This window comes from Penaeus vannamei, chromosome 3 (genome assembly GCF_042767895.1).
Source record: "Penaeus vannamei isolate JL-2024 chromosome 3, ASM4276789v1, whole genome shotgun sequence".
NCBI classification, from domain to species: domain Eukaryota; kingdom Metazoa; phylum Arthropoda; class Malacostraca; order Decapoda; family Penaeidae; genus Penaeus; species Penaeus vannamei.
In genome coordinates, this window is record NC_091551.1 from 28,488,967 (window position 1) to 28,503,966 (window position 15,000).

The 15,000-nt window shown below is 38.4% G+C and overlaps 2 protein-coding genes across 2 annotated transcripts; both read left to right on the forward strand.

The window, feature by feature from the left end:
* The first annotated feature begins 667 nt into the window (after positions 1–667).
* On the forward strand, positions 668–5,132 carry LOC113812017 (methyltransferase-like protein 27). Its single transcript, XM_027363882.2, has 7 exons — positions 668–805; positions 2,581–2,712; positions 3,695–3,846; positions 4,054–4,169; positions 4,322–4,414; positions 4,768–4,880; positions 4,962–5,132. Exons 2-7 carry the CDS (start codon positions 2,581–2,583, stop codon positions 5,031–5,033), a joined length of 678 nt encoding a protein of 225 aa, XP_027219683.1. The 5' UTR covers positions 668–805; the 3' UTR covers positions 5,034–5,132.
* A 3,178-nt stretch (positions 5,133–8,310) lies between these two features.
* Atg12 (Autophagy-related 12) lies at positions 8,311–14,967 on the forward strand. Its single transcript, XM_027363883.2, has 3 exons — positions 8,311–8,465; positions 12,474–12,610; positions 14,169–14,967. The coding sequence occupies exons 1-3, from the start codon at positions 8,363–8,365 to the stop codon at positions 14,289–14,291; spliced, it is 363 nt and encodes a 120-aa protein (XP_027219684.1). The 5' UTR covers positions 8,311–8,362; the 3' UTR covers positions 14,292–14,967.
* The last annotated feature ends 33 nt before the right edge of the window (positions 14,968–15,000 follow it).

Below are 15,000 nucleotides of genomic sequence, written 5' to 3' on the forward strand. Positions count from 1 at the left end.
ATACATATAGATAGATAGATGGATAGAGATAGAGATAGAGATGCATATGCATATCAATACTCTTCGAGTTAAAGATAAAACTAATATAGTGAAATAAGATTTTTAAAAAAAGGTCTCCATAGCTATCTGCAGTGTCATCATCATTTTTTACATAGTCACACTCTTAGGGGGTACCTAACCTTGTAAACCACTTTTGAAAATCCACCCTATCTCAGGAAGATTATATTTTTAACCCTCTTTCTCAGGTCCTTCGTGGGGGTTTTCAGGGAGTGAGTGGAGGGGGGGGGGGGTAGGCCCTATGCCTTGAGTGCCATGCGCCATGTCTAACAGATTTGCTATGCTATATAGTGCGCAGACACACGCGCAAACACACAAACTCACACACTTCACAGCCTTGAAAACGGCAGTCCACCTTATGTAATGTTTTCACCCTATGTGTCGAGAGGGTTAAAAAAATAAAACAAACTTTGCTCTCAAGTATAGACTCAGAAGAATCACTCCCATTATTAGTCTTAACTACAATAACATCTTATTTCAAAAAGGATCTGGCACCGTTCATCTTTTTTTATCCAACCCATAACATTAACTATCTACAATCGTGGCTTTGTACTATACGGTCACTTGTTCAGACTCTATACTCGAAGTTACGATAAGATAAAAGAATGTCTTATGCTCTCACGCTATCCGTGCACTCATGCTGGACTGTTATCACTGACGAACACGAATGCAAGTCAGAGAGCTGCCTGACGCTGCGCCAGAACCACGAGCAGTTGAGCCAGACGTGCAGGTTAATACCTACTGAAATGTAAGTATAAGCTTCATTTTGGTGTGTTTTTAATATTCAGATCATTTTACTTGTGGAGAGTAAGTAGAAAACAATGTTGCTAATGCTAACATTGCTAACACAAGTAATGCAATCAGATTCAGGTAATACAAGTGGTTTCCATTTTTTCAGGTGGGCATTTCTGCAGAACACCTGCAACCGCTTTTGACAATAAGGCGGCATATAATATTTTCGATAACTGCTAACGGATTTCTTTTCTTATGAAGGCAGATGGAATTATTCCACTTTAAATCAGTTTATTCTCTTAAATTTTGTCCATTAGTTACGAGTCATATGTATGAAAAGTATGAGACTTTTGTAAGAAAATGTAAATGCAGGGTAGATGTACGTGCTCTAACCTTGGCCAATTTTCAAAACAATGGAATAACAAATTTACGACCGTTTCCGTCTGAATAATTTCCATCTTCATCTTGTGCTACGAAGGATCTATACAGCTAGCATGTTTTTATTGATAAATGATATAGAATGGGTGAATTTAAACATAGGTTAATATTTTAGAATATATATATATACTTCATTATATTTCTTTAAAATAGCGTAATATGTATGAGAAGGTTCATGTGATTCCGATAGCGCCATGTTTGTTTACTTTTCGGCCTTGTTAATGTGTTTGGGTCAGTCGATTTTCATTCGGAAAGTTCATACGGAAAAAGTGATAGTGTGAACGGACCTCCCTTCATTTGTTAACGTATGATTTATACATACAGGACATCACTAACTTTGAATCTGGAAAATGTCAATCTTTGCCAAAAGGTCACTGACAAATATGCAAATATGACATGCTCATAGTCAAGTAGCTAAGTAGTTTGAATGTCTTTCTTCTCATACTATCTCCATTGTGGACGGATATTTATGAATTACGTGATCAGGAACGTTAATTTTGCCGTCTGTACCGTACATACATGTGTGGTGCATACACGCGCGCGCTTTTTTTTGCTCCTTCAAGGTCTGAAGAAGTAATGAAGTGTCAAGACCTTCGGCACAGTCGTTTGTTCCTGTTTTTTGTTTCGTTGTTTTATTTAGTGTGGGTATAATATGTGAGCACTAATAAGTACACACACTTACACACACACACTCGCGCGTGCGCACACACACATATACGTATGCATATACATATTTATGTGTGTGTGTATATATATATATATATATATATATATATATATATATGGTAGAAAAAATACACAATATACAAACTAGATTTATGAAAAGTTTCGAAATCCTCATATATATATATATATATATATATATATATATATATATATACATACATACATACATACATACATACATACATATATATATGTATATATATATATATATATATATATATATATATATATATATATATATATATATATATATGCATGCTCTTTGTATGTATGCAGGGCCGCCGTGCGAACATTATCAAGTGATCACTGAATTTATCATGAAGATTTGGTTTCACCCGTGTGGAAAAGGGAGGGCTGATGAGATGAAATAAGAGGTCTTTTAATACTACGTTCATATCTTGATTTAGATTTCTAATGAAAACACATTCACACAAATTATCAAGAGTATCCTTTTAGTAGTTCCAAATCCTCGGAAAAGTGCAGGTTGAAAATCTGGCAACAGACCTCTATATAGTGTTACCAATTAACCTGTTTCTTGTTAACCTTATAAAGCGAGGCGAATTGATTTCTCCGCCCATACACAACCGAAGTTAACCCGTGTCTAAGCTTCCTTTCAACCTCTCGCAGATGGAAGGCGCAGGATCGGTGCCAGAGGAACTCCTTGATTCCTATGCTGCCAATCACAGGTGCCATCGCCCGGGGATCTCTCGGGCGGAGATGGCATCGGCCTACACGGAAATGGCGGAGGACTACGATGAGGTGCGTGTAAATTGGAAAGGATAATGATAAAAGTTAATTCGTGAGGATGGGTGGTGGCGTGGATGAACGGTATTTCGTAGGAGTAAAGAGAGGTATTTGTAAAAGACGTGATATGAATATGATGAGGATGGTTATGCAATATATAATACAACAGATCAAGATTTTTTTTTTGTCAGTGTTATTACCATTATAATGATAATGATAATAATAATAATAATTATTATTATTGCCATTACCTTTGCTATCATCATTATCATTATCCCACTGAATCTGGGTGGCATGATCCCCAACTGTACTCTACTCCCGCGCCAGAAGCGAGAATGGCCGCGCCGACTATTTGAAGGGCTAAGTAACTCCTACGCCTTGAGAGTGGAGCACATTGGGTACTCCACTCGAGAGTACTTTTTATAAGTGTATTTATGTTCCTCTCTGTCTCCCTGTTATTGTATCACGAAGCGTTCTCCTTTTATGTCTGCATACTATCACATAATTTCATTGCGGGAATGAGCGAACGATACATCTTGTGTGTAGGACCGGGTCTACAAGCCTACAAGCCACACACCTTGGAGATCGGTCGTTCGATTAAGCCTAATATCCGTATTTTAGCCCAGGCACGAGCCGTGAGGCACCCGGGTCCAGCTGGTTTAATTCACCATGTGTTAGTGTGGTTACAGTCAGTTTTATTTATATTATCTACAAATACACCTGTTTCTGATGTTATTCCTCCTACCACGATTATCATTATTCCTACAATTGCTTTTAGAACGATCATTGTTACCTCTCCTATTGCAATTACTCTAGAACAACTACTGCTACAAACACAACTACTGTATTTCGAAGTTTGTGCACACCGTGTAACAAGCAGAAGGGCTAACCTGGCCAGAGCATTTTGCTAAACCATAGCATAATTTCTAGAACCCTTTTTTGTCTTAAAAACTGTTAAGGTTTTACTCGAAACCAACCGTGTTGCGTGTTACTCCAGACACTCCGTCCGGGCGTCTACAACGGGCCTGTGCTCTGCGCGGAGGCAGCTGCGTCCCGCGTGGAGGAATCCAGGCGGGCGTGCGCGCGCGTGATGGACGTGGCAGCCGGCACGGGGCGCGTGGGCCACGAACTGCACCTCCGCGGTTTCAGGTGAGTTACCGGTCATCATGAGTCACTAACAGCAACATGACCCCTTCTTCCGACCCTGTCCTAACGAAGAAAAGGAAGGAGAATAAGAAAGGATGGCGACGAAGAAGAAACATGGGTGACGGATTATTTCTTTGCAAGGTCACTGGCTAGCCATAGTAACGCCTGCTGCTTCGACCAGCCTCTTAACTAACTCCAGCATCCTCACAGGAACATCGACGCCGTGGATCCAAGCGATGGCATGATACAGAAGCTGGAATCCCGTGGCCTCTACACCAATAAGTACGTCGAGTTCGTCGGACTGGGTCAGAGTACTGTTCCTAAGGGTGGGTTTGACCTCTCTGTTTCCCTGTTATTGTATCTCGAGGTGTTCTACTTTTAATGTTCGAATATTCTCTTATAATTTCATTGCATCGCATTTTTTATCATGGGATTTCTTAGCTGCTATATTTGAAACTGAGACTGGCGTTTCATGCAGACACGTATGACCTGGTGCTTGTCGCGGGCGGAATGGGCGAAGGACACATCCCTGTCGAAGGCCTTGACGATATGATCAGTATGGCCAAACCAGGTGAGACAGCAGGTGCATCTTAGATAACACATACCTTTTTAAGGATGAAAAGACGTATCACTAATTCAGTGTATTCAGTGTAATGTGACACAGTATAATTAATTCAGTCAAATGTCTCTAATATCCTGAAATCAAAATAATATTTCAATAGTGTAACCTGGGCCGTCGTTTTAGCTTTTTCGGGGGGAGGGGGGCAAGGGTTGAAGACGAGCGAACTAAACAAAAAAGAGAGAATTAGCTGTTCTAAGATTTATTTTTAAGCTATTTACTGACCTTGATAGGAGTGATGAAAAAATGTGACCCTTGGAGGAGCAAGCCAGGCCCTTAGTGTAACATAAAGCTTTACTCACCAGGTGGCGAAGTGATCATCGTGATGAGAAAAGAGTATTTAGACTACGTGGGGGAATACAAGGACAAGCTGGAGCCGTACATGGACCAGTTGGTGGCGAAGGGCAAATGGACCAAGGTATGGGTATGTGCTTGTACATACGTTATAAATGATAATGTCTTGAAAGCCTGTTGATGAAACTACCTTTTTTGTCTTCAGGTGGAGCGGAAAGTCGTCCCAAACTACTCCTACAAGAAGGACGGTGTCATCTATACCTATAAAGTGACGTGAGTGACATATGCATTAACTGGCGTGCTGCTGCCGTTGTTGTTGATGGTCCTGAGCGTCTGAGGCAGTCTTTGAACAGCACAAATAAAGTCTACGAGCAGCTGTCTCATTTTCCTCATCCTCTTTATGAATCTACCAAAAATAGGAAACGAGAAAGTTTAAATAAGGTAAAAAATAGAACAAAAGTGAACTAAAAAATCCTTTACCTTCTAGGTAAAATTAGTTACCCTTAAAAAATCAAATTATCTAAAACACACATATCCCTAGAAAAAAAAAACATTAGCAGCAAGAGCTGTAAAAGTAGCATAGAAAAAGTGATATTAACTGTTTGTTATTAATGCATCTCAGTGAATGAAAAAATCTAAATTGCTTCATAAAAATCAACAGAGAATTACTCTTCTTTATTTAGTAGAAAAGTGGACAATATTTTTAAATTTTGTACCATCTCTTCACACATGAAAGCTTGGCTGAATGAAGTAATTAATCAAGTTATTGGTAATGAATCGAACCCAAAAGTCCCTATTAAATGTTTAAAATAATGTAACTACCAAAATTCACCCAAGATAAGGTGGGTTCCTTGTCTGGAAAACCATGGAGACGCAAAACTATGAAGAGCTGTCAAGACGCAAGACAGCATTTAAGATCGGAGATTGGAGCTTTTTCGTACACATGCACATTGAGAAACATCAGTTTACAGGCGCCATGTTCTAATAACTAGTAGCCTTTCCTATATTGCATTTTTTAATTGGCTTATCCGGCGTTACCTGTGAGGTAAGGCAGTGATATCTGAACTTATTTTCTTCTAGTGCTAATAGCATGAATCAAAATAGCAAATACTTTATTCATAACCATTTGCTAGTTGAACTGATTATTCGATCAATGCGTGAAAAGGAATGCTGATTCTGAAATAAACCATACTTCACCCCAACCTTTAAAAAAATCTGATAAGAGAGAGTATGATTACCACACGTAAGAAGAGGTATAACCTAGGAAAACCACCACTTGAGCTAAACCTTAATGACCTTTACACCGTGTCTACCATAAAAAAATTGGATGCTTCAGCTTTTATCATTTTGCTTTAAGATATGATTGGACATGAAATATAAAAAAATATGAGATTTGTTTCATGCATCTTGAGTAGGTTAAATTGTGTATGTGTGTGTGTGTGTGTGTGTGTGTGCGCGCGAATTAGTGAATAAGTGTGCGTGCGTGTGTGTGTGAGTGAATAAGTGTGCATGTGCGTGTGTGTATGTGAGTGAATAAGTGTGCGTGTGTGTGAGTGAGTGGATAAGTATGTGTGTGTGAGTGTGAGTATGTGTGTGTGTGTGTTGTGTGTGTGTGTGTGCGCGCGCCTCTTGCTCTCTTCCTTCTGCCTTGCTTATCAATGTAAGCTCTTCCAGTTCTCCTTCTCATGCAGTGCCCAAATGAGCAACAATTGCTGATGTCTCATTGTTGTAATCAGCATCCTTCCAAAAGATCGCCGGGATATCTGACTTCGATATACTTATCCCCAGCATTACTGCACTGATCCACATTTCCATATTACTTGAGATGCAGTTAACATCACATCCGTCCTTGTGGTTTTTACCCTTTTATGGCACAACTCTCGGTGGCAAAATGCATTGCTAAACGGCTGGATTTGACATGGATCGATAGCTGCTTAGTGAAAGTAAGCCTCAGGGAAGAGAAAGAAAACACTGATTATTCACTGAAATATGCCACTTCGCGTCGGAGGGGAAACACAAACGCTCATAAAACTGTTTGTTCATTAGATATGCAGTGGATATTCACTTCAGTTGGTCCTATGCATTTGTGTGTTGCCGCACGTGAGCTCAAAATCGCTGCCGAAAGCGACAGGAATCGCAAACCAAACTTAGAAAACTTTCTACTTCGAAAAGTAGTCAGTACAGTGTAAAACGCACACTTACTACATGTGGGACAGATTTAAAAAGGGTAGGTTGGACAAGATTACAAAAAACAGTCGCAATAGCTGAGCCGTTCTTCTTTTCAAAGACGTTTGCACGGAAATAGACTGGAATGCATACATCACTCATGATTCATCGGCGACCGACAAAATCCTCATTTACTTAAATGTCTTTAGCCGACAGTTATTATAACAATTGATGGTCAAACAAACTCACTGAAATGGCTGTGGATGTAATGCTTTTTTGACAAATCACAGTCAGTCTAGACATAGCAAAGTCATTAGATTCCAAACAAGTTGATGCTGTGTATGATTATATTTGCTCTAGTATTCCAAGCTTCGGTACCATGTTTATAAACCTAGAAAACGTCGATGTTTTAACTAGTGAAACAGAAAGGTATCTCAAGTATGAAAATACCAAGCAACTAATAGCTTGTCAATGACATAATTATAAGCAATAATGAAGAGAAGGATTCACGTCTACAATATTTTATAGGATTATGAGGAAGAAAAATGCTACTGAAGGTTGAAGCCACCTATTTTTTTTCATTCAAATTCGCTGAAAAGTGGCATTCGAGATCTCAGAGTTCAGCATTATGAAAGCGTTATTTTGCTGTCTGACCTCTACCGACACCATGCAGTAGAGGTCAGTTCATATACATGTCAGAAATCAATATGATTATTTGAAAGTAATATATCCATACTAACTAAAAACGAATAGATGTGATTACCTGTTTCATTTATGCACTTTCTATACAAAATGGTGAGGCATTTATCGACGAATCATAATTCTTTTTCCTCTGTCAGCTTCAATTTGTTTCCTGTTTTCATAAATTTAACTGGAAATTTGCATGCCTTCCTTTCCATACTGTATGGACTGTTTCTCATAATATCGGTACGAAAAGTACAGTCCTACGGCCGGTTTGTTAAACTTGTGCCAGGCCCGACCTAAGTGACATCCATTACACGGACATGCACATACACGGAAATAAATGCATATCTATCAGTCTATATATACACATCTAACGTACAGATAAAAAATAAATGTATATTTATTTGATAGATCGATAGATATGCATTTATTTCTGTGTATATGGATGTCTGTTTATACGAATATTCGTTGGTCGGGCCTGGCACAATTTTAACAAACTGGCGGATAGTATAGAGTACAAAGGTCGTTGGATTTAATTTCTGCAATGCTTGTTTCTAGGCTGCTTGTATTTATATGCGAAATGTTATCGATATGAATTGTTGTTTATCAGTTGCCTCATATATACACTCCAGGCATAGTAGAATAGGCGTTTTGCTTTTAACATCCTTTTAATAGTGACGTCATCAGTGATTGAGGTTTACAAGAACGGTTGAGAAAAATAAATCTGGACTTACAAAAACGCCCTGGACGTAAACAATGGAGGGCGAGAAGGAGAAAACTGCGACATCTCAAGAAAATGCCTCAGAAACACAAGAAAACCAGGAGCAGGAGAATAAACACACATCCGCTAAGCAAAAGAGTAAGACAGTGACAAGTGTGAGCCAAGAAGGAGTGAGTGGTGTGAGATGGAGAGGGAGTGAGAAGTCAAGGAGTATTATTCTTTGACAACTTTGTTATTATAAATAGCTATTTATCAAAAATCGCTTGATTTTTTTCCTATTAGATAAAGCAGGATAATGAGAAGGATGTAATGTAAGAATGTTTGTAAGACATCCACTTACCTGCCACTGATCTTGAACCCGCTACACCTGTCAGTGCTCTGCGAAAAAAAAAAACATATACCGTATATGCAGCCAAGTTAGAGTATATAAACTTCTTTTAGGGTATAGTATTTTGTTGGATAGTTTTCAAGAAGAGGTCATCAACTTAAAATCTATTAAGTTCTATAACAATTGATCTTATTGATGTTGATTGTAGTTGAGATACAGTATCTACTAATAGCGGTGATGCTAGACTTCAGTAACTGGGGAGGCATGAGATGTCTTCAAGGAATGGCAGAGTTAGATTAGATTGTTACTAAATTATTGTTATTGTAAGACCCTATAAATGCTGATGGAGATAGTTATAATCATCAAGAGATATATTGGCTGAGTTGGGTACGGGTCTAGCCATCACGATTCACTTGTATGCCTGCACTCCAGAGTTTATGTGGCATTCTTGTTGGGCCAGTAGTGCATAGCAAAGGCTATGCACTACTGTCATTGGGTTAAAATCTTCCCTACAAGGACACTGTTGTCTTGCTAATACCCTGCCTGCTATGAAATATCTCAACCACATTTGACTGGAAAGACTAGTCCAGACTCCTTTTCCACTGATCCCCACTCAAGACCATTCACCTCCAATTGGGATAACCTTAAACTCACCATACTTACATCCATGAACAAACACATCCCACAGAAAACACCTTCAAGTAGACATACACTTCCCTGGTTCTCCAGGGAGCTACGCAGACAACATCGCGAAAAACAGCGACTCTACAGACGCGCGCAAACATACAACACTCCAGAAAATTGGACTGCTTACAAAACTCACCAAAATTTTATTTCCAAAAACATAAAGAAAGCAGAACACAAACATATTTCCACCTACCTCGCAAACAACGTCTGAAATAACCCTAAACACTTCTTCAAATTCTTTAAGTCGCGCAGACAGGACACAACGGCAATCACAGCCTTGAAAGACTACAACAACACTCTCGTAACTGACCCAGAACTCAAATCACAATTACTCAACACTCACTTCCAGTCTGTTTTCACACACGAAGATGATAATACACCTAACATTCCAGATAGACCTTATCTCCAATCCTGCCACTTAACATCACGACTAACGGCATACTGAAACTAATGACTACTCTAGACACAAACAAAGCCACTGGACCAGAGCAGATCCCCGCCTTAATCCTCGTCCTGTGCCCCTGTCCTTGCCCCCATCTTTCAATCTATCTTTTCCCAATCACTTGCCTCATTCACCCTACCAACTGACTGGCTTTGTGCAAATATCACCCCCCTCTTCAAGACAGGTGACAGAACTGACCCGACGAATTATCGCCCCATCTCTCTCACATCGATCGTCTGCAAAATTTTTGAACACATAATACACAAACACATAATGAACCACATTGATACCCACAACATCCTTACAGACTCACAACATGGTTTTCGGCCCAGACGATCATGTGAGACCCAACTAATCACCACTCATCATGACATTGTACGACAATTAGACAGACGTGACACCAAACAAGTTGACGCCATACTACTTGACTTTGCCAAAGCCTTTGACAAAGTTCCCCACAAAAGACTGACTCTTAAATTATGACATTATGGGATGATAGGACCAATACTTCACTGGATCACTGCTTTTTTGATGTGTAGGACCCAACGCGTCTTACTCGACGGAGTATCTTCTGACCCTGTCCCTGTCTCTTCTGGTGTCCCACAAGGCATCGTTCTTGTCCCCCTTCTTTTCCTTGTGTACATAAATGACCTTCCACTTTCGACTCCTAATTCTTCTACTAGACTTTTTGCTGACGACAGCCTTTTGTTACGACCTATAAAGACTGAAGACGACTGTAGACTCCTCCAGCAAGACATTTACGTGCTTGAACAGTGGGAAAGACTATGGCAAATGTCCTTTAGACCCGATAAATGTAAAGTTATCCATTTCACAAGATCACACACACCTATCCACCACACCTACACCTTACACAACCATCCCTTAACATCTACAGCAACTCACAAATACCTCGGTATTCATCTTTCCAACAATCTCACCTTTAACACACACACCGACTTCATCATTAACAAAGCCAACAGAACACTGGGGTTTCTGAGGAGGAACCTACACAACTGTACCCCGGACATTAAACACATAGCTTACAACACACTTGTACGTCCAACACTAGAGTACTGTGCGGCTGTATGGGACCCCTACACTAAACACAACATTGAGAAACTCGAGCAGGTTAATACTAGGGCAGCCAGGTTTATTACTCGCAATTACTCACATACTCCTGGTATTACATCTCACATAAAAAAACAGATTAACATGGACCTGCTCGAGTCACGAAGACAAGCACACAGACTTACAATCATGTACAAAATCACAAACAACCTTGTAGACATCAACAAACACGAATACTTACACGCAGTACACCCACGCAACACAAGGAACTCACACACCAGTAAATTTATCACATACCACAGTAACACTAACTCTTACAAGCACTCATTATTTCCACGTACCATATGTGACTGGAACTGGCTCCCATAACACATAATCGAAGCTGAAACACTTAACACTTTCACAAACAAACTAAATAAACACTTAACAATACAAACACCTTCACAAACACCAACACTTCCGCTTGCACCTTGACCTTTCCCTCTTCCCCCAGCAACCAATCGCTACTAATATGCGTGTTATGCACTCACTTAGCGCCCTACGCATAAAACATTGAGATTGAGAGATTGAGATATGGCTTGTAACATCATCATGAGGTTGGAGCTCAGTGAGGTCCACAGATCTTGCTGCTCAAGCTAACTTGCTGCTGTGGAAATTATGGGAGTTTTTATTTGCCCATATTGTGTGTAATTATTAATACTGGTGACTATTATTACTATATTAGGTTAATAGATATTGATAGGAGCCCATTTATTAAAAAAGGTTGATGGTCTTAAGATAGGCACTGGTATTGAGCATATACAATTATGCAATAGTTCTTTTCATAAACAGGGCTACCTAATATTGCAATTAGATTTTCCTGTTTTTGAACACTGCAATCTATTATTTTTATTGTGTACTATTGATTTTATATGAAACAACTGCCATAAATATGTGCAACACCCTTTGTCTCAGTAATGCATTATTTTGATCCATGTAATTGTAGAATTATTAAAAAATATGTTAAGCAAGATTTCTTCTTCATTTGTATTTTCAAATAAATTACATATGGTCAATGGACGAATATGGACCTTGGACAAATGTTTATATGAATAGAATTTTTTTTATCAGAGTAATGAAAATTTGTAGCTCAGTTATTAGATACAATTTAATTTTCATAACACCATAACATAAAGGATAGTGTTATTTTTTATTTATCAGTGAAAGTTTATTGGAAATCACTTTTCTGTACTATCTTTGGCTACTGTTTTGAACATTATTGTTCTTGTAATATATCTTTTGACATTTGAACATTTTTCATTGACTCTTAACCTGGCTGGATGTTACAGTATATATATTTTACTCATATGTTATATAGAAAAATATAGTTTTGGTGTTAACCCATTCACGCTGGTATATTTTGAAGCCAAAAATAAAATGTTCTGGGTGGCTACAAAATCGGCGGGTGGAGCTTCCCAGGAGTCTGTCCACCCGCCGGCCATGGCCTGCTGCTGCGTCGGAGCATGAGCCCCGATTCAGTGTCACATTGGCGGAACGCCCGGCAATGTTTATTATTTTGGGTGTCTCATATATGGGACACCTGTTGCTAATGGGTTAACTGAAATTTCAACTAAATTTTCAGTTGATGTGTTGCTGAAGGCCACAGGTGACGCACCCATCATGAAGAAAAAAAAATGGGCAGTGGAAGGGGAGAAGCCAGTAGGTTGGGTAGCAGAATTCATACGCAGGTACCTCAAGCTTGAAGCTTCAGATTCTTTGGTAAGTAAATAGTTGAAGTTTGAAGGAAGAGCAAGATAGAACAAGATATGGGAAGATGGCTGAAAGTCTTAAATACTCAGTGTTTTTATCTAGTACAAATATCAGAGTCATTCCAAAAGTAAGAGATATTCTCTTACCACTAATAACACATCTGATTAAATTATATGATTCAAGCTAGCTATTTGCATAGCATATGGTGACTCTCTTTGCTTTTCTTATGTTTGCCTGAAAATTTATTACCTGTTGTGTGTTTTGTGATTATATATGTGAAGATGACAGTTGTGTTTTCAAGTATATTTTAGATCAGATTACTTTATTTGTCACTGAGTATTATTGATGTTATAACTTACTCATGGCAATATTAACAAGATGTAATACAATGAAATAAAGTAATTTGAAAATAGTCAGGAATTTTAATGTAGCACTTATATAGAACAAGTAGATCAGGTGACAAATTGAATTACATATCCTTAGGATGAATCACATTAAACATTGGTAGCATTTTTGCCAAACTCAGAGACTAGATAATTTTTTAATGCAACTGAATGTAATGTGCATATAGAACCTTGGAGGGGGGCTTGAATAAAAGGAATTCTCATCAAAACCCTCTGAATTACCTACTAGATATATGATCACTTATCACAAAGACATCTCCTTTGTTGTTTATTATATTTATTGTTATTAACATATTGTCATTAATGATAATAACAATATTGATGTTAACCCCTATGATCTCAATGACGTTGCAGTCCCATCATGGAAAAATGTGGGTTGAGGGTCAGGTGACAGGAACATGCCATCCTTGGGCAAAATGGCTGTAGACCGGGTGACACGAACTTGCCATCATGAGCAAAGGCCAGTGTGATAGAAAAGACTCACCACAAGTTCACAAACCACTTGCAGTGTGATTTGACTCATTTGGCATTTAGAAGGGACTTTAGCATTATTCCCATCGATAAACGAATGGGGAATGTAATGTGCATAAGCCCACAAATTCAAGGTCACAAGGGCCTGTAGATTGACTCCTTGGTGACTGAGTGCTTGTTTGAGCCACCTGTGTGCAACAAAGTTCACAAAAAACTACGGTGGACAGTTCATGAACTATCAGCCATAGAATTAACCCAAAAATTATCGGAAAGCTTTTAGTAAGAGTTGCGTGAGGATGGATGATCAAAAGTGGTCTGGTCTGTATATGGATTTTGTCATACAGAGTTGATCTACATCTGTGGGAATCTTTGGATCCTAGTATGATAACACTTATCACAATCTCTGATGAAATGGCCAAAATGAGGATGAGAGAGGGGGGATGGAGACAAACAGACAGAAGCTGGAGGATGTCATTTAAAACAACAAAAGGAATGAGAGAGAGAAGCAAGGAAACTATATGAAAAGCAAATCACTGGAAGTAACAAATATGGGTGAAGGATTAAGAGATCTCCTCTTATAAATCTCTTTGAGGTGGATTCATTAATTAAAAAGAATAGCTTACCAATTCATAATACATATTAGTAAGAACTTTTTTAGTTCATTGCCACTAATGATTGCTTTCTTCTTTCAGTTTGTATACGTGAACCAGAGCTTTGCCCCTTCCCCTGACCAAATCATCAGGAACCTGTACGAATGTTTTGGTTCAGATGGCAAACTGGTGCTTCACTATTGTAAGACCCAAGCTTGGGGTTGATCTCTGACATCTGTTGTAGATATTTTTATTTATTATCTTGTTGGTTTTTTCATGGGTATGTGAAATGTTTGCTGTTGTAAATGGTTGTAAGGCCAGTGGTACATGTCACTAGCATTTTCTGTATGTCCTTAATGTTATCCTTTGTATTAAGCTCAGTCAGATTTTTTGTTTTTTCCAGAAGGAATTAGTCTTTTTTTTTTTTTTTTTTTGCATTCCACAATTGTTTGTGTGTGTGGGCAGGGGAGGGCTCATGTATGTAAAGTGCGAAAATGTAGATATTACAAATACGTAATGTACTTTTAGATTAGACAAGTGATTATTTCAGAAAGAAGGGAATACATAAATATTAAATGTGTATTTAGATATATGGGAAATTTGACATAGAACCATGTCACAGTATCCTGTAGCAATGAAATCTTTTTTTGTATTGTGTTTTGGTAGGTGAATTGGAAATAGGAGGAAAGAGTTAGCATTGTTTATTTATTATTTCCTGCCGACAAAATTAATGGTAAAATTTTCATATCTTTCTTATTTTGTATAAATTTACTTTACTTTTATTTTTTTTGTGATTGTAATAGTCAGAGAAATTCTTTAAATTTTCTACAGGACAAACTTTAACTAACTCTAGTCCCTCCATTGTGCGTATCAGAATCTTTTTAATACAATTGAGAATTTTTCCCTGAGTTTTATTTTCAGTCAGATCTGTGAA